Source organism: Pseudopipra pipra, chromosome 18 (assembly GCF_036250125.1).
Source record: "Pseudopipra pipra isolate bDixPip1 chromosome 18, bDixPip1.hap1, whole genome shotgun sequence".
Taxonomy (NCBI): Eukaryota; Metazoa; Chordata; class Aves; order Passeriformes; family Pipridae; genus Pseudopipra; species Pseudopipra pipra.
In genome coordinates, this window is record NC_087566.1 from 3,435,918 (window position 1) to 3,462,885 (window position 26,968).

The 26,968-nt window shown below is 59.1% G+C and overlaps 3 protein-coding genes across 8 annotated transcripts; 1 reads left to right on the top strand and 2 right to left on the bottom strand.

Annotated features, from left to right (window-relative positions):
* Positions 1-209: 209 nt before the first annotated feature.
* Positions 210-7,908, top strand: LHX5 (LIM homeobox 5). Of its 5 annotated transcripts, none has more exons than XM_064674698.1 (6): positions 210-460; positions 2,253-2,476; positions 3,037-3,226; positions 3,743-4,001; positions 5,210-5,375; positions 6,416-7,908. In XM_064674698.1, the coding sequence occupies exons 1-6, from the start codon at positions 288-290 to the stop codon at positions 6,781-6,783; spliced, it is 1,380 nt and encodes a 459-aa protein (XP_064530768.1). In that variant the 5' UTR covers positions 210-287; the 3' UTR covers positions 6,784-7,908. The 5 variants fall into 5 exon arrangements, with proteins under 5 accessions (XP_064530768.1, XP_064530767.1, XP_064530770.1 ...); XM_064674697.1 differs by having other exon boundaries at positions 3,037-3,222; positions 3,724-4,001; XM_064674700.1 differs by having other exon boundaries at positions 211-460; positions 3,169-3,226.
* Positions 7,909-15,812: 7,904 nt separating this feature from the next.
* SDSL (serine dehydratase like) lies at positions 15,813-19,238 on the bottom strand. The gene is made up of 8 exons (XM_064674706.1): positions 19,072-19,238; positions 18,585-18,771; positions 18,442-18,481; positions 18,219-18,358; positions 16,800-16,888; positions 16,468-16,695; positions 16,247-16,371; positions 15,813-16,101 (listed from the first exon to the last, which is right to left on the bottom strand). Exons 2-8 carry the CDS (start codon positions 18,750-18,752, stop codon positions 15,908-15,910), a joined length of 984 nt encoding a protein of 327 aa, XP_064530776.1. The 5' UTR covers positions 18,753-18,771; positions 19,072-19,238; the 3' UTR covers positions 15,813-15,907.
* Positions 19,239-21,608: 2,370 nt separating this feature from the next.
* Positions 21,609-26,891, bottom strand: PLBD2 (phospholipase B domain containing 2). 2 transcript variants are annotated; one of them, XM_064674687.1, is made up of 12 exons: positions 26,725-26,891; positions 25,289-25,382; positions 25,025-25,183; positions 24,493-24,593; positions 23,843-24,057; positions 23,671-23,765; positions 23,440-23,600; positions 23,227-23,322; positions 22,830-22,901; positions 22,562-22,714; positions 22,266-22,428; positions 21,609-22,133 (listed from the first exon to the last, which is right to left on the bottom strand). In XM_064674687.1, exons 1-12 carry the CDS (start codon positions 26,874-26,876, stop codon positions 21,966-21,968), a joined length of 1,629 nt encoding a protein of 542 aa, XP_064530757.1. In that variant the 5' UTR covers positions 26,877-26,891; the 3' UTR covers positions 21,609-21,965. The 2 variants fall into 2 exon arrangements, with proteins under 2 accessions (XP_064530757.1, XP_064530758.1); XM_064674688.1 differs by lacking the exon at positions 26,725-26,891 and adding an exon at positions 25,578-25,846.
* Positions 26,892-26,968: the final 77 nt, after the last annotated feature.

Genomic DNA, 26,968 nt, shown 5'->3' on the forward strand with positions numbered 1-26,968 from the left:
TTATTCGATTTTATTTTGCTTTCTTTTTTATTTTGTTTTTATTTCCCTTTTATTTTGTTCCTTTTTATTTTATTTCTTTTCGTTTAATTTCGTTTTATTAAATTTTTTATTTTATTTTTTTTCCCTACAATTTTTTTTATATTTTATTTTATTTTACATTATTTTCCCCTGTTAGCGGGGAAGGTTTTGCCTTCTTTTTTTTTTTTTTTTTTTTTTTTTTGCCGCCGCCGTGTGCCGGCGCGGGTCTGGCTTCTCCTTTTGCGCGTCTCCATCCCCCGGCGGAGGTTATGATGGTGCATTGTGCGGGCTGCGAGAGGCCGATTTTGGACCGGTTCCTACTGAACGTCTTGGACAGAGCATGGCACATCAAATGCGTCCAGTGCTGCGAGTGCAAGTGCAACCTGACCGAGAAATGCTTCTCCAGGGAAGGGAAACTCTACTGCAAAAATGACTTTTTCAGGTGAGTCGTCACCCCCCACTCCAACCCCGCCAACGGGCAGCGGAGGGCGCGGAGATTCACAACGAGCCCGGGCTCTGCTGCCTCCCTGGGGTCTTCCCGGAGCTTTGGGGGAGCTCAGCTCCCCTCCCGTCCCTCCCTGCCGGGGCTCCACACCGAGCCTGCCCCGCCGCTCCACGGGGCAGCAGTGCCCGGCCCGGGGAAGCCCCGGGGGGGACCCGGCGGCTGCGCTGCGGCCGCTGCTGCAGCCTGAGGAAGGGGCAGCGAGGCTGTGCCCCCCTCCCAAGTCTCCCCATGACCTTCCTCGCAGAGCCCCGGGCCCCGCTCCGCCGGTGCCGCCGCCCGCCCCGTCGCGTCAGGCCCCGGTGGGCACCGCGGCTGCGGCCCCGTGTGGGTTCCCCCCTCCGGGACCCGGCCTGGCGCTCCTCGCCCACCCTCCCGCCACCACAGGCCCCGGTGAAATCAGTGGCCAAAACCTCCCCCGCCGTCCCCCCGAGGGGACCCGCATCTTAAACGCCCCTAATGACCGCGATAAGGTGCCGCTGAGGAAATGAGGGGCCGGGATGGGAAGGGGGGGGCAAATGACTTATGACTCCTAATGCTCTCACTACATCAACGTCACGGGGAGCAGCGAAGGAGGCAGAAGTTGTGCCGCGGCCGGAGGGGTAAAAGGGGGGACCCTGCTTGGCGCCCCGGGGCCTGGCAGCCCAGGGGGACCTCGGGAACCACGCAGCGACAGCCCCAGCTCCCGGTTCTGGAGGCAGATTTTTTGTCTCTGGGGGGTTTTTTTGTTTGGTTGGTTTGAGGTTTGGGGGTTTTTTTGTTGTTGTTCTTTTCTTTTTTGTTTGTTTGGTTTGGTTTTTTTGAGTGGAATTTTTTTGTTGTTTTCCTTTGTTGTTTTTTTAAATTATTTTATAATTTTGTTGTTGTTTTGTTGGGGGTTATTTGGGTTTTTTGTAGGGTTTTGGGTTTTGTTTTGTTTTGGAGGTTTTCTGGCTTTTTTTATTTGTTTGCGTTTATTTTCTTTTTCCTTTTTTTTTTTTTTTTTTTTTACCCTGGGAGATCTTTCCCAGCTGATTCAAATTCCCTGGAAATATTTTTTTTTTTTTTTAAAAAGGCACCTCCTGATGAAAAAAATCCAAACAAAAAAAACAACCTAACAAAAAAAAAAAAAAAACAAACCCAAACCCGCTCTGGGAAGGAAAAAATAATCGGAGATTTCCAAAGCCTTCTCCTCGACCTGGAAGAATTCCCCCTCGGGAGAGAGGGACGGGCTGGGGACCAGACGCAGCGCTGGGGACCCCGGGCTACCTTGAGGAGCTCAACCCCCTCCTCCGCCCGTTGTTCTGGGTGCGCGCTGCCCCTCGCACCCGCCTCTCCCTTTTTCCATCTCTGGCCGTGATTAGCCCCGTTTTCTCCCCGGGATTTTCAGGCCGGAGCTCCCCGTTGCCCTCCCGGCGAGCACCGGCTTAAAAGAAATCCCCCCCTGCGGAGCGTCGAAAGGACCCCCCGCCATCCCCCCTTCCCTCCATCCTTCAGGGGCCAAATCCGGGCGAGGATGCTCATGTGGGATCACCCCAGACCCGCGCTCTCCCCGCAGCCCAGTGCCGGGGCTGCGCGGGGATGAAGGCTCTCCTCATCCTCCCCTCATCCTCGCCTGCTCCCCTAAATCTTCCAGGGAGAGACCCGGAGGATCGGGCTCCCGCGATGGGGTTTGAGGAGGGGGATTCGGTACAGCTCACACACAGCCCATCGCCGCCGGGGCTCCAGCTCTCGCTTTTCTCCCCCTTCCCAGGAGGTTTGGTACCAAATGCGCCGGCTGCTCCCAAGGGATCTCCCCCAGCGACCTCGTCCGGAAAGCCCGGAATAAAGTCTTTCACCTGAACTGTTTCACCTGCATGGTCTGCAACAAGCAGCTCTCCACGGGCGAGGAACTCTATATCATCGACGAGAACAAATTTGTTTGCAAAGAGGATTATTTGAACTCTCCCAGTTTGAAGGAAGGCAGCCTCAACTCAGGTACGAGCGTCTCAGCCCGCCGCACCGCACCGTCCCTGCTGCCGGCACCTCCCAGTGGAGGCACCTCCTGGCAGGGAAGGAGGTTTGGATTTGTGGGATGTGGGGCCAGCCTGACCCCCCCGGTAATTCCTGCCGCCGGCACCGGCAGGAGCGGGCAGCGCCGAGCCCGCCAGGCAGCAGCCCCGAGCTGCCGGTACCTCCCGGCGGAGGCGTCTCTTGGCCGGGAAGGAGGTTTGGATTTGTGGGATGAGCCAGTTGATCCGCGTGGGGAGGGAGGGATTTGGGGTGAAAGCTTTCAAAGCGGGCGGAAGCCTCTGCGATACCCTCCCCCCCACCCCCGCCAGGGATGCGGACACGCGTGGGATGAGCTCTTCCCCCCCTCCCCGCCTTTTGGCTCTTGCCCCACGCACGGCCCCTACGGCAGCGGGGATGCGGGGCGGTGGGGAACCAGGACCACCCTTCGGACTGGCTCGGGAGACCCCCCAGCCCCGGAGCCCCCCCTGCGAGTATGCCCTGTCCCCCCACGCCGTGGGCCTGATCCTTCGCCTCCTTTCACCCAGAGGCAAAGCTCCCATTTGACTTCCTTGGAAGCTGTCTCTGCATCAGGAGAGCAGGGCCAGGCCCCCTCCTGCTGTCCCAGCCATGCCGGGCGCCCCTGCTCACCCCCTTCCGTGGGCTCTCTCTCCGTCCAGCACCCGGGGCCGGATCCTGCCACGCCAGTCAGTGGGGCCGCTGCTGTGAGCGAGGCGAGTAGAGCTTGGCCTTGGGGGGGTGCTGGCTGCAGGGTCCCCGGGGGAGGGATCGGTGGCTGGGGGCGGAGGGTGAGCCAGACTCAAGGCAGTGACTGGGGACCCCCCAAACCCCGAAAGGGACCAGTTTCATTTTTCCCAGTGGCGCATCCCGCTTCCCAGTGTAAAAGGCGCAGGGGGGAGAGGGGGAGCGTGGGGGGCTGCGGTGGGCCTGGGGGATCGCCCCCTCCCCAGCTCCCCCCGGCTGGCATGACACAGTGCACAGGGCTGGATCGGGCAGCGCTTGCCTGGAGCTCTGAGTGATGTTGGGGGGTTGTTGCTTTAGGGGTATCAGGGGGGCAGAGGCGATCTGCACCCCCTACTGCTCTCCAGCACCTCCCAACTCCTCTCCTGGAAAGCAGCTGAGCTGGATGGGCCGGGGAGGGCAGAGAAGAGGGGGGTCAGCCTCTCCCCTAAGTCATCCGCCCCCCTCCTTTCCTCTCTGGGTCTCCTTTACAGTGTCCTCATGTACAGACAGGAGTTTGTCCCCGGATCTCCAGGACCCCATGCAGGACGACACCAAGGAGACGGACAACTCGACCTCCTCGGACAAGGAGACCACCAACAACGAGAACGAGGAGCAGAACTCGGGCACCAAGCGGAGGGGGCCCCGCACCACCATTAAAGCCAAGCAGCTGGAGACCCTCAAAGCTGCCTTCGCCGCCACCCCCAAACCCACCCGCCACATCCGAGAGCAGCTGGCCCAGGAGACCGGCCTCAACATGAGAGTCATCCAGGTAGGAGAGCCCCAGGCTGCCGGGAGGGAGGAGAAGGGGTTCTGGTAGGAGCCCAGATAGTTCAAGGCTGTGACAGTTTCCCCCAGGTGCTGGAAAGGGGTTGGGACACCGAGATTGTTCCCTCAGGGAATGGGGACAAGGGAACGCCATCTGTCCCTTGCGAGTGTCACCCCAGGCCCAGCCCTGCTCCCACTCCCGTTCTCCCGTGGGTGAGCGGGGATCCCCCACACTGTGCTTTAATACACCCACCCCATGGGAAGGGATGAAAACCATTCCCAAAACGTCAGCCTGCGTGGCTTCCCGTGGGGCCGAGCAGGATCTCCAGCGCGCCAGGAGTTGGATGCTCCAGCCTTGTGGAAGCAAGGAGCATCTATTGCTCTCTGCAGGCAGCCGGCACTTTCTTACCGCACTGCCCCTGTGAAGAAAATCCCTGCGGAAATGTAGGGATTAATGGGCTTTAATAGAGGCATTAATAGGGGAGGACTCTCCTGCTTTGCCGGTAGCGGAGCTGCGATTCCCGGCTCCTGGCAGAGGGGAGCAGAAGTCCCGCAGGAGTGTGATGTGCTCGCTCTCCCGAGCTGCCCCGTCCCTGGGGGAGTGGGACAATAATCCAGACACCCCACCAGGCTGCTGAGGCGTGCGGTTCGGATTAGGCGATGTCCGTGGAGAGGCGGCCGCATCTCCCCTTTTCCCTTTCATTTCCATCCTCACTGCCGGCTGTTCTGACTCCCTGTTTGCTGCCGCAGGTGCTTATCTCCCCGCTTCCCGCTTTCCGCCTGCTTCTGTCGCGATCCACAGTCCTACCCCCTTTCTCCTTCCCACTTTTCCTCCCTTATTCCCCGTATCCATAGGGGAAATTTCTCCCTCCTGTATTTTCCGGCTGGCCTCTCCTTTGCAGGGACAGATAGGCTGAGGATGTGCATGTGGGGATGCAGGTGGGGACGAGACGGGCAGGATTGTAATAAACCTTGTTATTTGGGGAGTGCGGGGTCCTCATGCACATTTTGGGGTATAAGCAGCAGGAAGAGTGGGGGCTCAGCGTCATTAAAAAAACACCCAAAATGTTGAAAAACCCAGGGTGGGTGCAAGATTTCCAACACTTCCCCTGACCAGATCTGGGGGGGGGGGAGGTGGGATGGGATGTCCCTGCCCCAGAAGGGTCCCCGCTCCCCCATTCCCGGTGGGCACTGACACCGGCCCGGGCACAGGTCTGGTTCCAGAACCGTCGGTCGAAGGAGCGGCGGATGAAGCAGCTGAGCGCGCTGGGCGCCCGCCGACACGCCTTCTTCCGCAGCCCCCGCAGGATGCGGCCCCTCGGCGGCCGCCTCGACGAGTCCGAGATGCTCGGCTCGACCCCCTACACGTACTACGGAGGTGAGGGACCGGCCGCGGGGACCCTGCCCTGTGTGTCCCCCTTCCCCTTTTGTTCCTCCATATCGCGCTTCTCCGAGGATTTTCCGCTTCTCCTGCCCTCGCGCACACACTCACGGCCGCATCCCCGCACCCGCAGCCACGTCCACGCACCCCCGCACCCCGCCGGCATTGCGGGGCCCCTCTCCCGCGAACAAAGCCCCAGCTGCGGGGCTTTTGTCCCCCTTTCAGGCCGCATTTGTTCCAATTACCTCGCGGGGCCCGCAGCATATGGAAGGTCACTGCTGCCCCCCCGCCGCCCCGACGGGACGCGATGGGCGCAGCGGGGCGGCCCCGCACCTCCCTCTCCCCCCGCTCCCCACAGAGCCCCCCACAAAAGCCGCATTTTCAAAGCCTCCCATCTGACCGGGGGCTTTCCAGGCACCCCTTGATGCCCTAAAGTTAGTTTCTAGATCCCTTCCAGGCTGCTTAAACTTACATATAATTTCGCCATTATATATGTGTGTGTGTGTGTGTGTGTTCCCCTTTTATGTATATATTTTCCCCTATTATATACATTTTTCCAATTGTGTGTATGTTTTTCTCATTATATTATATTATTATATATTTTTCCTATTATATTCTATATTTTTCCCATTACATATTTTTCCCGCGATATATTTATTTGCCCCCATTTTCTTCATATATATTTATTCCCGTTCCCTATATACATATATATATATATATGTATATATAACTTTCCTCCATTAATTAAGCACTAAACGGAGCCCATTTTCACCCCCTCAGCTGTCCCAGCCCTGCGTTCCCCGCCTTTCCCTCCTCCAGTCTGGGCAGAGAGAGGGTGATGGGCACGGCAGCCCTTAGGACAGGCTTATTTCTCTCAGGTTGGGCTCTAAATCCTACCTGGCTCTTTGGGTCCCGCATCCTGGGAGCCAGCAATATTTCGGAGGGGACAGGACAGGGCTGGGATGGGGTGCAGCAGGATTTTGGAAGGTCTTTGGCCCCAGGGGACAGGATCCATCCTTTTTCCCCCCTTCCCACAGATTACCAAGGTGACTACTACGGACCGGGAGGCAACTATGACTTTTTCCCCCACGGGCCGCCCTCCCAAGCCCAGTCCCCGGCCGACTCCAGCTACCTTCAGAACTCAGGACCCGGCTCCACACCCCTGGGACCCTTGGAGCCCCCCCTAAGCGGACACCACTCCTCAGAAAACCAAAGGTACACGGATATGATCTCGCATCCCGACACCCCCAGCCCCGAGCCGGGGATGACCGGCTCGCTGCACCCCATCCCGGGGGAGGTCTTCAGCGGGGGGCCCAGCCCCCCCTTCTCCATGTCCAGCAATAGCGGCTACAGCGGGGCTCTGTCGCACCCGAACCCGGAGCTCAGCGAGGCGGCGGTGTGGTAGGCCCGGCGTGGGCACGCGTGTGTGTGTGCAGGGGGAAAACGCCCCCTTCGTCCCCCCGGCCCACGCGTGTCCCCCCTCCCCTCACCCCGCACCAGGGCGCATCACGTCACCACCGTCGGATAAAGAGCCCCCTCCCGTGCCAAAACGCGTCCCTGCATCCCCCCTCCACCCTGCCCACCACTGCACCCCCCGGGACCTTGGGGCCACCCCGCTACCTCCCCCCTCCCGGCACCTTCCCCCCAATACTTGGGGGGGGGAGCAATGAATGGTGCCCAGCCCTGAAGACCCCCGCCGGTGTCGGGACCACCTCTTGGACCAAAGCTGAACTCGCCTGGACACAGGTCCCACCGCCCCGGTGGCACCAGGGGAGGAGGGGCTGGGGCAGGGCTTCCCCCTGCTAGTTAGCATCCTTTTTAATTATCCCCTGCCACGTCGTGGGAGGGGGGGAATGGGGAACAGCAGGAATAACCCCCGCGGCCCCTCTCCCTGCCCTTATTTTTATTGTTCCCATTTTATCCCCGAGGAGAAGGTGGGTTTGGACACGGTTTTTGGTGATGGGGAGAAGGGGGGTCGTGGGGGGGCCAGGCCCAGGGCTGCCCCAGTGACTGGCTGAGATTGGGCTCCCACGTGGTGGAAAAGACACCAGAAAGAGGCAGAAACAGGAAAAACACAACAACAAAAAACCAATAAACCCCAGAACTAAACCAACTCAACCACAACAGCAGAAATTACACCCGAGCCTCGATGCCGAGTCCCACCCCAACAATTCCCAGAGGCTCCGACAATTTAAGGATGTATTATAGTTTTTGCTTCTAGTTTCTTTATTTTGTATAAAGGAGAAACAAATAAAGTATGTTTTTGTGTTTACTGATTATTTATTGTACTTTAGTCATCGGAGGCTCCGAATTTTTCTATTTTGAAGGCAGGGAGGGGGTGGCACCGGGGAGGGGGGTGAGAGGATAGAGAGGGGGCGATAAAAAAAGGAAGGAGAATGGAAAAGAAAAGGAAAAAAAGTTGTTTTCTGAAAGCGTCGTGGGTTTCCTGTCCCCGCTGCCTCTTGCAGAGGCTGTTAGTGTGAATGGCTCTTGTTGTTCAATGTGAATAAAAAACCTTTTAGTTACCTACTGTTCGGTCACCTGTCCCTTTCATTTTATTTTATTTTATTTTATTTTTAAGACAAGACCACGAGCTGTGCTGGCAGGGCTGCCCTGCTCCACCACTGTCCCCCAGCCCTGTGTGGGGCCTGGGGGAGCAGCCCCCCATCACTCCCCTGGGTGTAACCAGCACCATGGCCCCTGTACAAGGTGATGCTGCTGCATCACCCACGTGCTACCCCAGTCCCCCCATTCCCTCACTCCTCCAGCTCTCTGGCACTGGGAGGGGGCACATTACCCAGCTCAGCACCTTCCCCCACAACAGACAGCCCAGCGCACGATTCCTTTCTCCCGGCTGGCGCGTGTTGTTTGAACCCTCCAAGGCCCATCCAGGCAGCCCAGGGGCACCCACAGCCCTGCTGGCAGAGCATCCCCATGGAGCAGCCATGGGGGTCAGTAGGGCTGCTGGAGGGGGACACCAACAGGGGACATCCCAAAGGGGAGGTCCATCGATGCCATCGGCAGCTTTTGCCCCATTTGCCCTAAAGGGTACCGAGGCCATCAGGGGGTTCTCCTCCCCCAGCACCCCTCCTCTCTCATGATTCCTGTCCCTCGATTTCTGAGGTACAAAAATAAAAAGTCCAAGGCAGGCTGCAGCTCTGAACCAATATTTAAAATGCAAAATCATGGCAGAGGTTTTCGCCCCCCCTTGTCTTGCAGTAAAACGATATAAACAGAATAAATTACCTTCCCTTGCTGGCTTACGAGAGTCCCTCTCTCCTGACCTGAATTTTAAGTCCTGGCTCGGTTGTAGCATGGAGCACTGATGATTTATGGAAAGCCAGCCACTTCTCTGCATATTTTCTCTGTTCAGCCAAGTGGTGGAATTTATCCTTCCTATACCATTACTGGCATTAATAACAGAGTGGCCAACAAGCCAGGCCGAGCCTCGAGGGACCCCTCAGCCGGGAGCTGGGACCATCACAAAAACACTGGTCACCCACCAAGCAAGGCACCTTCTCCCCTTCTCACGGGTGGGGAAGCTGAGGCAGGAGCACAGCTGGCTGCTCCCCTCTGCTCCAACCCTTCCAGGCTGTCAGTGTTAGCAGATAATGGGGGTTTTTTTTAAGGACAAGGCAATGTGTTGGTGAGTAACCCCATCCCAGCATCACTTTGAGGAGTATAAAATGCAACACAAGGTCATTCACTGAGTGAACACTGGTTGCTGCAACTACTACTACCATTACTATTACCGTTATTATTATTATTAAAAAACTAAAGGCATAAGCCTGAGGGCTGTTTTCAATCTGCTGCAGCACCCCATCTCTGGGACTCAGGGCAGGACAGGCTGCAGGAGGGATTTTGGATGATGCCCCAAGCTACCACATCCCAGGCAATGCAGGCACTCGGGGGCTTAGTGCAGGAGGATGAGGCTCAAGAGGAGCAGCCACCAAGAGCAGGGATGATCCCCTGGCTCAGAGGACCTTTACTGGTTGGGACTCACAGCTCAGAGCTGGGTGCAGGAGCCAACCCTGGGGTTGGGGTCCCCGTCACCCCAGCAGTCCCGGGAAGGCACCAGCGCTGTTAAACCCGGCCGGGGATCTCCGCCCATAAATCACCGTAACAAGCGCGGCCGCGCGCCTTGTTCTTGTCTGACCGCAGCCAGCACGGCAGGAACGGCAGAGGAGTGTAATAATTAATAATCATTAGAATAATAATGCAGAAAGACAGTAGCAAAGCAATTAGGCAGAGAGGGAGCGCTTGCTAACCGAGGTGGGGAGTTCCAGCCCAAACAGCCCGGGGAGGAGCAGGGGAGGGACAGGAGGAGGATGGAGGGTTGGGGCGTGTAGGGGAGGATACCTGGCATGTCCCAGTGGAAGAGTGGGATGCGTGGACGCCAGTCCTGCTCTCAGCAGAGGAAGGACCCTGGCTCCAGCCCTGCCTGCAATGTGAGCCCCAGGTTCATCTGCCCCGCGTGTCTCAGTTTCCCCATCCCTGCATGGACGCTGTGCGCTGGAGAAAGCTGTGGGAGGAGTCGAGCCCTTCTTGGCATCCTGAAAGGCAGGAGAGAAAGAGGGGAGAGGATGGCTGTGTCCCCCATGAGAGTAGGAGCAGCCCCCTGCCCACGCCGTGCCCACACTCACCTCCTGGCAGAGGTGCCCGATGCCCCGGATCTTGAAGGAGCCCGTGGGCTGGACGTTCTCCAGCTTCATGAAGACCTTGGTGCCCGCTGCCTTGGAGAGGGGCAGGCTCTCTGGGATGGCTGAGATGATGTAGAAGGGCTTCTGGCCCCCACCAGGCTGGGCTGCCATTGCCCTGGTGATGGATGCTCTGCCAGGGAGAGGTGGTGGAGTCCTGAGTCTCTCCCCACAGCCCCGGTGCTGACCCTAGTCTTGGTGCAGGGCACAGGAGCCCCTTGGGAAGGACAGGCCTGTCCCAAGTGCCCTTCCCAACTCTGGGATGCAGGAGCACCTATGGGGTCTCCCTGTCAGAGCCCCAGGACAGGCTATGCCACCCCCTCTTCCATGGTCCCCACATCCCAGGTGTCTCCAGGTGCCCCCTGCATGCCCTGTCCCCTAACCCAGCCAGACACGGTGCTGGGTGTCCTGCTAGAGACATGTGGCCCCAGCAGCCAAATCCCATCAGCCTTCGAATGCCCAGGAGACAAGATGTGGGTGCCCAGGAGATGGAGGAAGAGGAGGGGCAGCTCCCAAAATATTTTGAGGGTCCTTAAGGGTTTACATTTGCTGTTCTCGGGTCCCAGCAGATTTTAGGACTTTGCCCATTTGGTCCTGACCCCCAGTGTAGCCAGGGCAGCCTGCACACCCCAAATCCCCACTCACTGCCTCCAAAGGAGCCATCACACCCCTATGCCCACCCTGCCAAGCCCCCCACCCCAAAGCAGCCTGGAAACCTGTCCAACCTGCACATCCCGAGGGGCTCAGCCCCTCCAGCTGGCTGAGCCCCTCGAGAAGAGCCCCCTCAGCTGGCTATGCCAGACACCCTGTGGAGGGTCAGAAAGAGTCTGGGTAGGGGTGACACCCCTACAAAGGTGCCCCTTGATCACCCGTTGGAGAGGAGTTACTCCAAGGACCCAGCCAGAGCCTGGCCCAGACCTGAGGTCCAGCAACCCCCAGGCAAAACAGGCAGAGATCCCCCTTTCCTCTGGGACCCCTTCTCATCCCCCAGCCCCAGTGACCACCCTCAGGGTGAGAGTCCTACCTTCTGTCCCCAGTGGGCGAGGAGGAGGAAGGTGGGATCTGGAGGAAGGTCCCAGCCCCGCAGGTTTCTCTGTCCCTCTGGCCAAGCTGGAACAGTCTGAAAGCAGAGGCTGAACGGGAATCCCAGCAGGGAGACACTGCACAGCTGCTGGCACAGGCACAACACAGCCAAATGGGGTGCACCGGGAACCTCCACACCCTCTTCAGCTCTGTCCCACTGCCAGGCAGACGGCAACAAAACAGAACCCAAAATATGTGGGTTTGGTCCCCTTGTTACCAAATGAGGAGCTAAAAGTTATGATTAATGCACTGGGTATCTGAATGCACGGGCTTGCTTATCAAGCCCATATCAGGCTGGAACTGGAGGGCTTAGTGCTGTGGCTGGAGATGAACATCTCCATATCAAATAGGACCAGGACTCTCAGTTAGGTAATTGAGGGCAAACAAGTCCATATGAGGAAATAATTAATATGCTAATAAACTCAGAGAAGTAATTAACATAGTCCGGCCTTCTTATAAGAAACAGGTTGAATATCTTTATAATGAAAATAAACCAGTAATTCAAGGGTGTGACAGGAAGAGCTCTCTCTCGCATGCCTGGCACTGAAAATAAAGTGCAAATAAAGCTTTCTAATACTACAAAGAGTGTTTTAGTCCCGATTTTCAGTGACACTCTCACCCAAACTCTGCCTCAAAGCTCCCCTGAGAGCACTCTTGCTGGCAGGCACCGAGTGAGGCGAGAGCTCCAGGGCAGCCCTGCTCCTGGTAGAGCTCCTTTGGCTCCATCCCTGCCCCAGGGAAGGCAATGCCAGGCTGTCACCACATCACTTCCCTTGGCCAGAGTCCCTGGGTGACACCACCGTGGCAGCTGTAGTGATATTTAACAACTCTTTGGGTTTCCACTTTTAAGAAAATAAAGAAAGGAAGGCAAGCAGCATTTCCAGCATGCCCTGTGCTTGTCACCAATGTGCTTGTCCCTCCTTGCTGCTCCTTCACTTGGTGATGGAGATCTATCTGCCAAAACTGAGGCACAGGGATCCCTCGAGCAGCTCCCCTGCCACAGGAGCCCACACACCACAGGGACACCAGGGGACACAGGCTCTGCCACCCCCACCTTACCTACAATCCCTCCCCACACAGTGGGCTATGGACACCCTGCCTTGTCCAGTGCACCCATCCCAGATTTCGGGATGCCAAACAGCACCCCAACAGCCCAGACCTGCTGCATCCCACCCCCCCGCAGACCCCACGGAGCCCCAGGGGCCCCCAGTCCCGCTGGGAACCTGGCACCTTCAAAGCCCTGCCGAGCCAGCACAATAATCCCCCGCTAATGACCTCGTTATTCCTAACGAGGCAGATCAAGGGACCTGCTGCCCAAGAGGATTTTGCACCGGGGCTTTTGGGGATGGGGGCACACAGGTGCCTGAGAGAGGAAGAAAAAAGGGATGACGATGGTCTCCCACTCCTGCAGGGAGAGCGCTGGCGCTTCCCCATTTCAGCAGCTCTGCCCCACACCGGTCCCCAGCCTGAGGCAGCAGCAGAGAACCCTCCACAGCCTGCACCCCAAAAGAGCCCGGCCTGGCTGGGCACACACCCTCCCACCCGCAGAGAAACAGGATCACCCTGTTAATGGGGGGGGGGGCAAGACCCCTGTGTGAGCCCAACCCTCAGAGCAGCCACCCGAGAGTCCGGCAGAGAGCAAAGCACCGCCACCACCACAGAGCGCTTTATTTGTCACAGCCACGCCAGCTCACTGCCCTCCTCTCTGCCCCAGGATCCCAGGACCTGCTTTTTTCTGGGAAGAGCCCCCCAAGTCAGGTGTCAGCACCCAGGGACAGGCGCTGGGACCGGCAGGGAAGGGGCACGGGGAGGGCTCAGTCCCCTGCACAGCACAACCGGGACCCGAGAGGCAGAGAGGGCCAGGGGAGGGCGGGGTATCAGAGGTGCGGTGCCCCCACACCCCCTAAAGGGATCCCCCCGCAGGACAGACACCCACGGACGGACAGGATCAAAAAGGAGGGCAGGGTCACAGCCATGGAGGGGGCGGAGCCGGGGAAGGCCACGCCCCCTGCAGCGACTGGGATGGTGTTTTGGGCGGGGCTTAGGCGAGACCACGCCCCAATCTATAAATAGGACGGGTTGGGGAGGGGCCTTGATGTGACCACGCCTCTATAGGCGGAGCTTTGGCGTGATCGGCCTTGGGTAACGGGAGGTTTTTGTAGGGACGGGGCGATGTGTTGGTAAATAAACCCTTCCCAGCATCATTTTTGAGGAGTACAAAGTGGAACACAGTGTCATTCACTGGGTGAATATTATTATTATTATTATTATTATTACTACTACTATTATCATTATTATTATCATCATTGGTATTATTATTATAATTATTATTAATATTATTAATAGTAATATTATTGATGTTGTTAATTATTATTGTCACTGTTAAAACAAGTTTTTAAAAATAATATTATTAAAACATTTTATGATTAAAATAATATTATTAAAGTGTTGTCGTTATTAAAATATCGGTGCTACTATTAAAATATTATGAAAATATTGTTAATAAAATAATAATATCAAAATACTTTCAATAAAATAATATTATTAAAATATTATTGTCAAATTATTATAGTATTACTATTATCATCATTATTAATATTACTATTATTATTATTTTCAAGGCATAGACCTGAGGGCTGTTTTCAGGCTGCTGGGGCACCACATCTCTGGGGCTCAGCACAGGACAGGCTGCAGGAAGGATCTTGAATCCAAGCTGCCACATTCCGGGGGTTTGGGCCTTGGTGCAGGAGGATGGGGCTCACCAGGAGCAGCCACCAAGAGCAGGGATGATCCCCTGGCTCAGAGGACCTTTACTGGCTGGGACTCACAGCTCAGAGCTGGGTGCAAGAGCCAACCCTGGGGTTGGGGTCCCCAGTGCAGCCAGGGTTGAGGTACAACATCACAGCTAAGTCGGGGATCCCCATGGCAGAGAGGGTCCCACTGGAGCCAGCCCCTCAGCAGTCCCAGCAAGGCACCAGCACTCGGGATTCCTGCCTGTCTCCAGCTGCAGGGTGACCACAGGTGACCCCACACCAGCTGGGGCCATGCCACTCCCACTGGGGTGTCCTCCAGACAACCTGCACCTCCAAATCCCTGCCAGGGACATCCAAAGCCCAATCCCCCCAGCCTGCACCCAAAGCCCGAGTGCTCCCTCATCAAGGCAAGGAGAGGGAAAAGTTCCCTGTTGGGGTGCTCAGGGGAGTCATCCCAAATCCCACAGTCACACCCACGTCACCACCAGCAGTGACCTTTCAGTGGGACTGCACTGAGAAAACACCACCGTGAGCTCCCAACTGCCCTGACCCCCCGGAGCAGCATCAGTCCTAGGAATAATTTCCTTTTTTAAAAGCTGTTGGTCAAACATCAATGCTTTTATTTTTTTCCCCTGACCTTTTTGCCTTTCTTTTTGTTGTTGTTGTTGTTGTCATTGCATTTTTTTTGGAAGGGGAAGGTCTGCAGAAGGTGGAAAGTAATCAGGTTTTGGACCTGGGATAAAAAATAGCTGGAGTAGGCTGGGCTGACTCCTTATAATTAATAGTGTGCCTCGTAATAGGATTCTACAGCCTTCGGTGCTCCCTGGGAACACCTTTTTACATAGGATATTGCTCACGATGGAGCAGCAGAGTTTTGATTTATGGGGGTTTGGCCTCCAAGAAGCACCTGGGGGAGGTGACCTGACTGGTGGGTGGTATGGGGGGGGCAAGGGGCCAAAGGCAAGGAGGGTGTTTCTGGTGGCCTGGCAGCCAGGGCAGGGGAAAGGGCTTTGGGGGGGGATGTCAGTGATCTGGGGGACAGAGCTGGTCCTGGGGCTGGGCCCCCTCTGCTCCAAAAGGGAGAAGGAGGAGGGTGAGAAGGGGTTTGGGGCACCCTGCCCAACATCACTGCGTGATGCTCAGGGCACAGGCTCAGTGGGGGAACCAGCTGAAGCTGAGGAAGCCCACAGGGAGCAAGACCCCACATTTCCCGGGGAGGGGAGGGGAGGAAGGAAGGGGGAGAAATGTTGGGAGGACACAAAAAACCCCAGGAGGTGCCATAGCAAAGAGTTAAAAGCAAACACAGCAGTACAGAGCGGGAATGGGGGAGTGCAGGAAAGCGTGGGGGAAAGGGAGGGGATGGGAAAAAGACTAGAAAAAACCAGAATCTTAGGGGGTCCAGGATGGAGTACACACATCCCCACATGTGTTGGAGCACCTTGGAACCAGCGGGTGTTAAACCCGGCCGGGAATCTCCGCCCATAAATCACCGTAACAAGCGCGGCCGCGCGTCTTGTTCTTGTCTGACCGCAGCCAGCACGGCAGGAACGGCAGAGGAGTGTAATAATTAATAATCATTAGAATAATAATGCAGAAAGACAGTAGCAAAGCAATTAGGCAGAGAGGGAGCGCTTGCTAACCGAGGTGGGGAGTTCCAGCCCAAGCAGCCCGGGGAGGAGCAGGGGAGGGACAGGAGGAGGATGGAGGGTTGGGGCGTGTAGGGGAGGATACCTGGCATGTCCCAGCGGAAGAGTGGGATGTGTGGACGCCAGCAGAGGAAGGACCCCGGCTCCAGCCCTGCCTGCAATGTGAGCCCCAGGCTCGTCTGCCCCGCGTGTCTCGGTTTCCCCATCCCTGCATGGACGCTGTGCGCTGGAGAAAGCTGTGGGAGGAGTCGAGCCCTGCGTCCACCAGGCTTTATTTTGGTTATTTCGGAGGGAAAGCAAGCAGAGGGTGCCAGCCAGGCTCTGTCGCGTCCCCTGCCTCGGGGTGGGTGTCACTCCATCCCCAGCTGGCTCTTCAGGGCTCGCAGATGTGCCGTGTTGATGTTGCCGCCCCCGCAGACCACGACCACCACGGAGCCCAGCGGGGTCCGCAGCTTCCCCTCTCGCTGCAGCCGCTGCAGCCGCCCCGTGTAGAGCGTGGCCAGGGCGGCCCCGCACGCCGGCTGCACCAGCATCCTCTCGTCATCTGTGGGGACAAGACCACGGGGACATCCCGACACCTGCAGGGACTGCCTGCAGGCACACGGTGCCCCCAGCACCCTGACTCCAGCAGCTCTCAAGATCTGGTGATGTCCCCATCACCCCCATGATGCCCAGCTGGCCCCACTCACCCAGGAACTGCTCCACAGCCCTCACAGCCTCTGTGTCCTCCACCACCTGGGAGATGATCTGGCACTCCTGGGCACACTCCAGCGCCCGCGCTGCCACTGTCTTGGCTCCCAGGCACTTGGCCACACTGGGACATGAGGGGACAAGGTGGCCAGGGTGGTCTCAGGACCCCTCAGTGAGCTGGGCTGAGCCCTGCCTGCTCATTGCACACGTGGCTGCTCACCTGGTGATCTCAGGCAGGGTGACCAGCCGGCCAGCTTTCAGTGCCTCGTGGAAGCTGTGGGTTCCGTGGGTCTCAGCAGCGATGATGGGGATGTCCTGCCAGCCCACCTGGTGCAGGCCCTCCACGACACCAGCCAGCAGCCCCCCACCACCCACCGACAGCACGATGGCATCTGGTTTGGTCTCCAGAGAGTCCTTCAGCTCCCAGACCAGGCTGGTGTGACCCTGCCTGCAGGGCAAGGGGGGTAGGAGAACACAGGCTGGGGGCACCCCGAGCCAGCCCATATCCCAGGGATGGGGATTAGGGGTGGGAGCTGCCCTGGCAGCACTCACCACACCAAGGGGTCATCAAAGGGGTGGATGCTGACGCAGCCCTCCATCTTCAACAGCTCCTGGGCTCTCTTGTTTGCATCATCAAACGCCTGGGGTGGAGGGCAGTGGGGGCTCAGAAGGGCTCCACACAGCCCTGTAGTGGGTTTCTGTGGCTGGGTTTTGGTAGCGGGGGTGGGAGGGGGGCTACAGGTGTGGCTTCTGTTGGAAGCTGCCAGAAGCTTCCCCTGTCTGGTGGAGCCAATGCCAGCCAGCTCCAGGATGGGCTTCCAGCTGCTGGCCAAGGCCAAGCCAATCTGGAGTGGCAGTAACGCCTCTGGGATAATAACATTCAAGAACGGAAAGTTATTGTGCGGATGAAGATTCCAGCCAGGGAAGAGCAGAGTGAACAACAATGTAAACACCAAGGTCAGTGCAGAAGGAGGGGCAGGAGATTCTCCAGGCCCCAGAGCTGAGGCCCTGCAGCCCGTGGTGCAGACCAGGGTGGGCATCTGTGCCCCTGCAGCCCATGGAGAAGCATCGGGATGCAGAGACCCCCCTGCAGCCCATGGAGGAGCCCCTGCTGGAGCAGGTGGATGCAGGAAGGAGGCTGTGACCCCAGGGGAGGCCCAGGATGGAGCGGGGTCCTGCCAGAGACCTGTGGCCCATGGAGAGGGAAGCCCAGGCTGGAGGAGGTTTTTCCCAGGTAGGACCTGTGGCCCCTGTGGGGGACCCACATTGGTACAGCTCATTGATGAAGGACTGCACCCCATGAAGGAGTGACCCACGGGACAGCAGTTTGGGAAGAACTGCTGCCCGAGGGGTGGACTCACGCCAGAGAGGTCCATCAAGGACTGTCTCCTGTGGGAGGGACCCCATGGGAGCAGGGGAAGGACTCCAACTCCTCTCCCTGACAGCAGCAGAAATAACAACTGACCATAATCCCCATTCCCTGTCTCCCTGCACTGCTGGTGGGGAGGAGGTAGAACTTGGAAGGAAGCAGGAGTGGGGGGAAGGTGTTTTTAAGATTATTTTACTGCTCACTCTTTTGCTCTGATCCTGTTAGTAGCAAATGTAATTAATATCCCCACTTTGAGCCTGTTTTGCCTGTGATGGTGATCAGTGAGTGACCTTTCCCAGCCCTTATCTCAAGTCCTGAACCCTTCATTGTTTTATTTTTCTCTCCTCTGTCCAGTTACAGAGAGAAGTGAGAGAGCAGCTTTAGTGGCTACCTGGTGTCCAGACAGGGTCAACCCACTGCAGGGATGTGTCCCTTGTCACCACGGGTGGGGGTCCCAAGGGTGACCCTGCTGCCATGCCAGGGTGCAGGAGATGCAGGAGAGGGATATTTTGGCATGGGATGTCAAGCACATCCCCAGCATCACTGAGCAGGCTGAGGTCAGGCTCAGTCCCCTCTGGTCCCCCCCAGGGCCCAGTTTTTACCTTGCCATAGACCTCCACGGTCGCCCCCAGCTCCTCCAGCTTGCGCTTGGGGATGGGGCCGCTGGTGCTGGGGATCACCACGGTGATGGGCAGCCCCAGCTTCTTGGCTGCATATGCTGCTGCCATACCAGCATTCCCCCCTGGGGGAAGCAGTGGCTCAGGCAGGGCTTGGCCCCCCATACATCCCCAGATTCCTCAGGGAATCAGCTCGGGATGGAGTTACCTGAGGAGCAGACGAATTGGCGGCAGCCCTTCTTGGCAGCCTGAAAGGCGGGAGAAAAAGAGGGAAGGGATTGGCTGTGTCCACCTGCCATGTCCCTCATGGGGGCAGGAACAGTTCCCTGCCCACGCCATGCCCACACTCACCTCCTGGCAGAGGTGCCCGATGCCCCGGATCTTGAAGGAGCCCGTGGGCTGGACGTTCTCCAGCTTCATGAAGACCTTGGTGCCCACTGCCTTGGAGAGGGGCAGGCTCTCCAGGATGGGTGAGACGACATGGAAGGGCTTCTGGCCCCCACCAGGCTGGGCTGCCATGGCCCTGGTGATGGATGCTCTGCCAGGGAGAGGTGGTGGAGTCACCAGATCCTCTCCATCGGTCCACCCCACAGCCTCGATGCCCACCCCAGGCTCGGTGTGGGGCACAGGAGCCCCTCAGGAGGGAAAGGGCTGTCCTCAGTGTTTCCTGCCAGCTCCAGGATGTAGGAGCACCTAAGGGGTCTCCCTGTCAGAGCCCCGGGTCAGGCTGTGCCATCCCCTCCTCCATCCTTCTGGACCTCATTTCCCGGTGTCCGCAGGTGCCCCCTGCCCGTCCTGTCCCATAACCCAGCCAGGGTCACCGCAGGGTGGGGGTTACCTGGTGTCCCCTGGGGCCTCGCTGCGTGTCCCCAGCTGCTCACCCGCCGCCGAGTCTGGGGGACAGAGGAGGGAGAGGTGACGTCGGAGGGGCCGTGCCGGTCCCCGTGCTCAGCCGCGCAAGGGGCGGCGGTCAGACATTGCCCCGGCCCTTCTGTTTGCTCAGCACTGTGGGAGTTTTACAGCCGCGACGCTGGACCGATGCCGAAGGCGCCTGGCCATGGCTGGGCACGCTGCCGGGTGTCCTGGCCAGGACAGGCACGTGTGGTCCTGCCAGCCAGATCCCTCTGAATGCTCGGGAGATGGGATGTGGGCACCCAGGAGATGGGGAAGGGGAGAAACAGCTCCCAAATGATTTTGGGGGTCCTTAAGGGTTTGCACTGGCTGTTCTCAGGTCCAACCAGGAACATGTCCCAGCAGATTTTAGGACTTTGCCCATTTGACCCAGGGCAGCCTGCATACCCCAAACCCCCACATAAGATACCATTTATTGCCTCCACATGAGCTATCACACCCCTGTGCCCACCCTGCCAAGCCCCACACCCCACAGCAGCCCCAGAATCCTGTTTAAGCTGCACATCCCAGGCAGGCTCAGTCCCTCCACCTGTATGAGCCCCCCAAGATGAGACCACCATGCCAGACACCCAGCAGAGGGTCAGGAGGGGTCTGGGTCAGGGGGACCCCCCTACAAAGGTGCCCCCTGATCACCCCTTGGAGAGGGCCAAGCTGGAACAGTCTGAAAGCAGAGGTTGCACGGGAATCCCAACAGGGAGACACTGCACAGCAGCTGGCACAGGCACATCACAGCCAAATGGGATGCACTGGGAATATCCCCACCCTCTTCAGTTCTGACTCACTGCCGGGCAGACAGCAATGAAATAGACACAGAATATCTGATTTTGGTCCCCTTGTTACCCAGTGAGTAGCTAAAAGTTGATACAGTTAATGCACTGGGTATCTGAATGCACGGGCTTGCTTATCAAACCCATATCAGGCTGGAACCAGAGGTCTTAGTGCTGTGACTGGAGATGAACATCTCCATATCAAACAGGACCAGGACTCTCAGTTAGGTGACTGAAGGTGAACAACTCCATATAAGGAAATAATTAATAAGCTAATAATCTCTGGGAAATAATTGACATAGTCCAGCCTTTATATAAGAAACAGGTTGACTATCTCTACAGTGTAAATAAACCACTAATTCAAAGTCATGGTGTGTGCAACAGAAAGATGTCCCTCACACACCTGGCACCAAAAATAAAGTGCAAATAAAGCTTTCTAATACTAGAAAGAGTGTTTTAGTCCCGATTTTTAGTGACACCCTGACCCAAATTGTCCTGCAAATGCCCCTGGGAGCACTCTTGCTAACAGGTAGTGGGAGCTGCAGGGCAGCCCTACTCCTGATGGGATGGGAGAAGGCTGGGCCCTTGGTGGCAGGAGCTGGGGAAGGGGTGCAAGGAGCTCCCAAGAGCTCACAGGGAAGAGGCTAGGGACCCCCTTGGTGAGACCACCATGTGTCAGCTCAGACCTAGGGTGCTTCAGGGTCTTTTCCACACTACACCTACTTCCTCCTCCCCCCTTTGCCACCTCTTGACTCTATCCCTGCCCCAAGGAAGGCAATGCCAGGCTGTCACCACATCACTTCCCTTGGTCAGAGTCCTTGGGTGACAGCACCATGGCAGCTGAGGTGATATTTAACAACTTTTTGGGTTTCCACTTAAAAAAAAAAACCAAAACACAAAAACGGAGGGGAAGCATCAACCCAGCCACTGTTGCAATTCCAGCATGCCCTGTGCTTGGCACCAGTGTGCTTGTCCCTCCTTGCTACTCCTTCACTTGGTGATGGAGATCTCCCATCTGCCAAAACTGAGGCACAGGGATCCCTCGAGCAGCTCCCCCTGCCACAGGAGCCCACACACCATGGGGACACCAGGGGACACAGGCTTTGCCACCCCCACCTTACCTGCAACCCCTCCCCACACAGTGGGCTATGGACACCCTGCCTTGTCCAGTGCACCCATCCCAGATTTTGGGATGCCAAACAGCACCCCAACAGCCCAGACCTGCTGCATCCCACCCCCCCGCAGACCCCACGGAGCCCCAGGGGCCCCCAGTCCCGCTGGGAACCTGGCACCTTCAAAGCCCTGCCGAGCCAGCACAATAATCCCCCACTAATGACCTCGTTATTCCTAACGAGGCAGATCAAGGGACCTGCTGCCCAAGAGGATTTTGCACCGGGGCTTTTGGGGATGGGGACACACAGGTGCCTGAGAGAGAAAGAAAAAAGGGATGACTATGGTCTCCCACTCCTGCAGGGAAAGCACTGGCGCTGCCCCATTTCAGCAGCTCTGCCCCACACCAGTCCCCAGCCTGAGGCAGCAGCAGAGAACCCTCCACAGCCTGCACCCCAAAAGAGCCCGGCCTGGCTGGGCACACACCCTCCCACCCGCAGAGAAACAGGATCACCCTGTTAATGTGGGGGGGGGCAAGACCCCTGTGTGAGCCCAACCCTCAGAGCAGCCACCCGAGAGTCCGGCAGAGAGCAAAGCACCGCCACCACCACAGAGCGCTTTATTTGTCACAGCCACGCCAGCTCACTGCCCTCCTCTCTGCCCCAGGATCCCAGGACCTGCTTTTTTCTGGGAAGAGCCCCTCAAGTCAGGTGTCAGCACCCAGGGACAGGTCCCAGGCCTGGAGAGCCCCGTGGCGGGGAGGGAGAATGGGGGGCTCAGCCCCCTGCACAGCACAACCGGGACCTGAGAGGCAGAGAGAGCCAGGGGAGGGCGGGGTATCACAGAGCTGCGGTGCCCCCACACCCAGCTGACCCCTAAAGGGATCCCTCCACAGGACAGACACCCACTGATGGACGGACAGGATCAGCCCACGGGTGCCTGTTCAGTCCCAGTGGACCTTGACCGGGGGGAACGTCCAGAGGTCCGGGTGGCCCATGTGGAGCAGGGAGCTGCAGGGGGACGTGCTCCAGCAGAAGGGGGGCACATCATCCCACGTGGGGCCACTGGCAGCCACCAGCCCAAAGGAGGGGACCATGCCCGAGGAGGTGACCTGGAGCAGGGGAGACAAAACAAGGTGTGAATCAGCACAGAGGAATGGGCAGCACAGCCTGGGGGAGCTCTCTGGGGGGGGTGCCCCCTGCAAGAGGAGATCCCCCCTAATGGGGCTGCCTGAATGCCCCACCTTCATGTCGGTGCCGCCGTGGCAGCGCTGGCGCAGGGCAGGGAAGGGGTAGGTGCCGTTGGGGGGGTTGAGGTCAGAGCGGGCAGAAATGGCGTTCTCGGCGTTCTGGGGGGGGTCACAGCCCCTGCACCGGGACAGAGGGTCCTGCAGGTAGTTGTTGGACCTGTCAGGAGAGGGGCCAGGAGTGAATCAGGGGGAAGACATAAATTTACAGCGATGGAAAAATATCATACCCAAAGGTCGCAAAGCCCTGGGGGGTGTGGAACAGCCGGGTTTGGGGGGTCCCCAGCACAGACCTCATGAGGCGGATCATGGAGTCCAGGTCATGGACCAGCGTCTGGTTCCGGCGGAAGATCTGGGCCCGCGGGTTCTTGTCGTAGGTGAACCAGTCTCCATACTTCCTCACCAGCTCCAGGTTCCCGCTGGCATTGAAGATCTCCTCAAAGTACCTGGGGGGGGGGACCCAGAGAGTCAGCATTCAACAGAGAGGTGGGTGGCAAGGCCCAGCACTGCTGCCCCCCTTTATGGGGCAGCTGTGGATGGGATGGGGTGAATGGCACTCACGGTACGTTGTAGCTGGCCCAGTAGCCCTGCTGGTACAGCAGCTCTGTCAGATCAGCCTCCACCACCAGGCCCCTGCGCTGGGAGGAAGAGCATCGGTCAGAGCAGAGGGGAAAGATCCAGTGGGGATAAGGGGAGATGCCTTAGGATGGGCTGGGACACATGCTGGAGGTCCTTACCGTGTTCCACCCCAGCCAGGGGTGCTGGGCACCCATCACCTCTACACAGGCATCCCCAGAGCCTTTAGCCACATCTCCATTTCCCACTGCCCACCCAATGGGCTGGGGTAGACATGACCCCCAGGGCTTTCCCAAACCCACAGGGATGGGAGAGCAGATGCTTCCACTGTGGCTCAGCTCAGCGCAGGAGCTGCTGCTCAGGGAGGAACAGGGTCACTCACGGGATCTGCTCCAGCACGGTCAGCACGCCCGGTGATGGGCTCGCTCCGCCTGGCGTGAAGGCATTGTAGTCCACCACCATCCACTGGTTGTTGTAACTGCCACAGAGAACAGGAATTGCATCCCTCTGGCAGCCAGCCTCCTCCCAGGGACTCTCCATCCAGTCCCACCTCACCCTGGGGATAAATTCCCATGCCCCATCCCACCCCACTCACGTGCCGCTGTTGAACCGCCGGAAGACAGTGGCCCACTCGGGCCCGCTGCGGGCCAGCCGGTTGGCCACAATGTTCCTCAGCCACTCCAGGACGCTGCCCCGCGGGTCCAGGTACTTCCACCGCGCCGGGTTGTTGTTCCCGATGGTGGTTTCCAGCGCTACCTGCGGGGAGGGCAGTGAGGGGCAGGGCAGCGGGGCCGGGGAGGGGTCCCCGAGCGCCACAGCCACTCACCAACCCACTGCTGAGGATGTAGAAATCATCCGCCGAGAAGATGGTGCCGGGGTAGGAGGAAAACACCTGGATGCTCCCGGGGATCTGAGACTTGCCTGGAGGGGGGATGCAGAGGCAGGGGAGCATCAGAAGGGGGGTGTGAGGCGCAGCCCCCCCAGCCCAGCCCACGCACCGCCGGCTGAGGCGCGGAAGGGCAGCGTGTACTTCTTGATGAGGCGCAGCATGGACTGGTAGGAGTTCCAGGTGTCGTGGGCCACCAGGAGATCCCGATTGCCTGGCAGCAGCTTCACTAGGGCAGAGCAGGAGCCTGAGCCCAGCACACGCTGCAGGGAGGAGCGGTTCAGGGCAGACTCCAGGTCCTCCAGGTCACCCCCCAACTGCAGCAGCCTGAGGGGAAGCAAGATATATGAGGTACCAGGTGGGGGACATCCCAGCACACGAGCTGAGCTGGCTCAGAGCTCTCTGTCTGTCTGTCCGTCCAGGCTGGAACCATTTATTCATCCCACACTAATGCAGGCACTTGCGCTGGGAGTACCTTGGCAGTCAGATCAGGGAGGGAAGGGTGAGCACAGCAGTGGGGAAACTGAGGCAGGAGCTGTGGGGGGACCCACTCCCCAGATCATGGTGTGGGGAGGAGGAGAAACTGCCTTGGCTCCATCCTGCCCCAGCAGCAGAGGACAAGCACCCACAGAACATGGATGAGGTGAACTGGGAGCAGAACTGGTTGTCCCTGGACATGCAGGAATTGTCCCCACAGGATGCCCCAGCCACACCTTGAGACAACCACCTCCCACTCTCCACCACCTCCAAGAAGGAGCTTACAGGAAGCCAAAGGGTGCCAGGGTGAACCTGCCCCGGGGGAAGTCCAGGCGCCTGTTGTAGCTGTCCTCCAGCCCCTTCAGCTGCAGCAGGGCCAGGCGCACCTGGGGACAGGGGACAGAGCTGGCACCCGGCTTCCCTGGGGAAGAGGGGTGAGAGATTTTGGGGGATGGAGTCCCCCATTCCCCAGGGGACGCAGCAGATCCAGTGGGTCCCAGTGCTGTTGCAGAGGCAGGAAGAGGCACAGGGGGAAGTGTCACTGTCAGCAAGGTCATGACTCAGCACCCGTGCCCAAGGGTGGCCAAGTCACCCCCTGGGCACCCCAAAGGCAGCACGTGAAGTTCCAGCACTGAGAAAGTCACGAGTCGCTTCTTCTCGCCCCAGGGAGGAGGATCCACGTGGCCACATCCCTGTCATCCTGCCTGGAGCCCAGCCAGGACATCTCACTGCCCTGTCCCCGCCTCTGAATTGAAGCCCCAGCTATCCCAGGAGGATGCAGTGGGGTTCTCCTGGGGTGGGGGTACCCCATCCTCACCTGGTGCCAGTACTCGGGGTCCTGCCCCTTCCCCATCTGCTCCTCCATCCAGCCCAGGTTGGCCTCCAGGTAGTCCCGGAGCTTCTGGCAGTACTCGCTCTCGTACTTGAAGGGGCCGCAGTAGCCCACCATGGTGTTCATCCAGTGCATGTACATCAGCTGGGGGGCACAGCGTGGCGTCACCGGCGGGGGACAGCCGGGGAAAGAGGGAAGGGAAGGGGACATGTCCTCCAGGGCCCCATTTTTGGAGGGGTCACCCCTTACCTGCTCGGTGACAGCGGCCTCGGCGAGCCCGGCAGCGTAGGCCTGCAGGCTGTCATTGTACGAGGCGTTGGTGGTCACCTCGAGGAAGGCCCAGCTGGGGGGGACACGGTCACGGAGGGCGGTCAAGCGTGGGTGATGGGTGGGACGAGGTTCCCCCGGGTCAGCCCCGCCACCCATCCCCGCTCGGCTCCATGCCACCCCCGTCCCATCCCACCCGGGTCAGCCCCACCACCTATCCCCGCTGGGCTCCATGCCCGTCCCCACCCGGGTCAGCCCGTGCCGTCCCTACCCGACGTGGGGGATGCGGTCATCGAGGCTGGCCCAGGCCACGGCGGCGGGGAGGCGGCCGGGCAGGACGCGCAGCCGCCCGGAGCCGGGCTCCAGCAGCACGGAGACATTGCGGGGCGCCGGGGTGGGGGCTGCCCCGGCCGGTCCGGCGGAGAGGAGCGGGAAGAGGAGAGGGGAGAGGAGCGGGGAGAGCAGAACCGCCGCCGCCAGCAGCGCCCGCGGGGCCGCCATGGCGGGGACACCGCGGGGCGGGGCCAACGGGGCGGGGCCAGGGCGAGGCCACGCCCCCGTGGTATGAATGGGGCGGTGTGTTGTTGGGGCGGGGCTTAAACGTGGTCACGCCCCCTTCGGCGGTCCCGCCATGACATGAATGGGGCGGGTCCGGTTGGGGCGGGGCGATCGGGGTGACCACGCCCCCAGCGAGCCCTCCGTGGGATGAACGTCGAGTAGGGGCGGATTTTGGGGCGTGTCTTGTGGCGTGACCTTGGTCCCGCCAGCCGGCCCTGCGGGACTGGGGACCCTCGCAGCCCCCCAACAATCTGCGTCCCTCCTATCGTACTCCCCCATGACCCCACGCTCGTATTCACGCCCCCATTTCAACGCCCCCCAACGCCCACGGGAGATGTGTGCAGGTCGCCCCCCAGCCCCAGCCATGTCCCACCATTAAGGACCACGCATGGCCCTGTGGGGTCCAGCCCCAGCAGGTGCAGCCCGCCAAGAGCGGCTCGTGAAACCTGGGGCTGGTGCGGGGGGACTGGGCCCCACGGGGGTTCGGGGCAGGCGAACACACGAGGTGCTGGTCCCCCTGTGGGCCCCAGCCCCGCCGCAGCCCCTCGTTGTGCAATCGCGGGCGGCGCCTTTTTACTGCCTCCCGCTTCTCCTCCTCCTCCTCCTCCTCCTTTTCCCGCGGGCAAAGTCTCCCTGCGGAGCAAGTGTCCCGGGGGGCGGGGGTAAAGGACTCGGCCTCGCGTGGTAAAGTCACACAGTCCCCCCGGAGAGTCCCCCAGTGGAGGTGGAAAAGATGCCACACGCCCGGGGCTGTTCTGGGCAGGGCGGCACCTCAAAGGCACCGCTCGTGTTGGCACATGGTGGCCGAGCACGTCCCACCAGCTCCCAGTTGCTGCGGTTAATTTCCCAGTAGTGCCCACCTGTCCCCGCTCCTGTGCTCAGCGCTGTGTGAGACCACCCCGGGCACCCGGACCCGGCCACTCGTGGATGCAGAAGCCAAGAGGGGAGCACAGGGACACGCGGCAAGCACCCAAATTTGGCCTAAAAACAGAAAAACCGACTGAGAAAGCATCTCTGTCCCAGCGAGGTCTGGGGACCATGCCCCGGGCCAGCTCCTGGCGGGGCCAAGGCTTCCACCAGTGGGTGCCACTGGTCTTTGGGTAG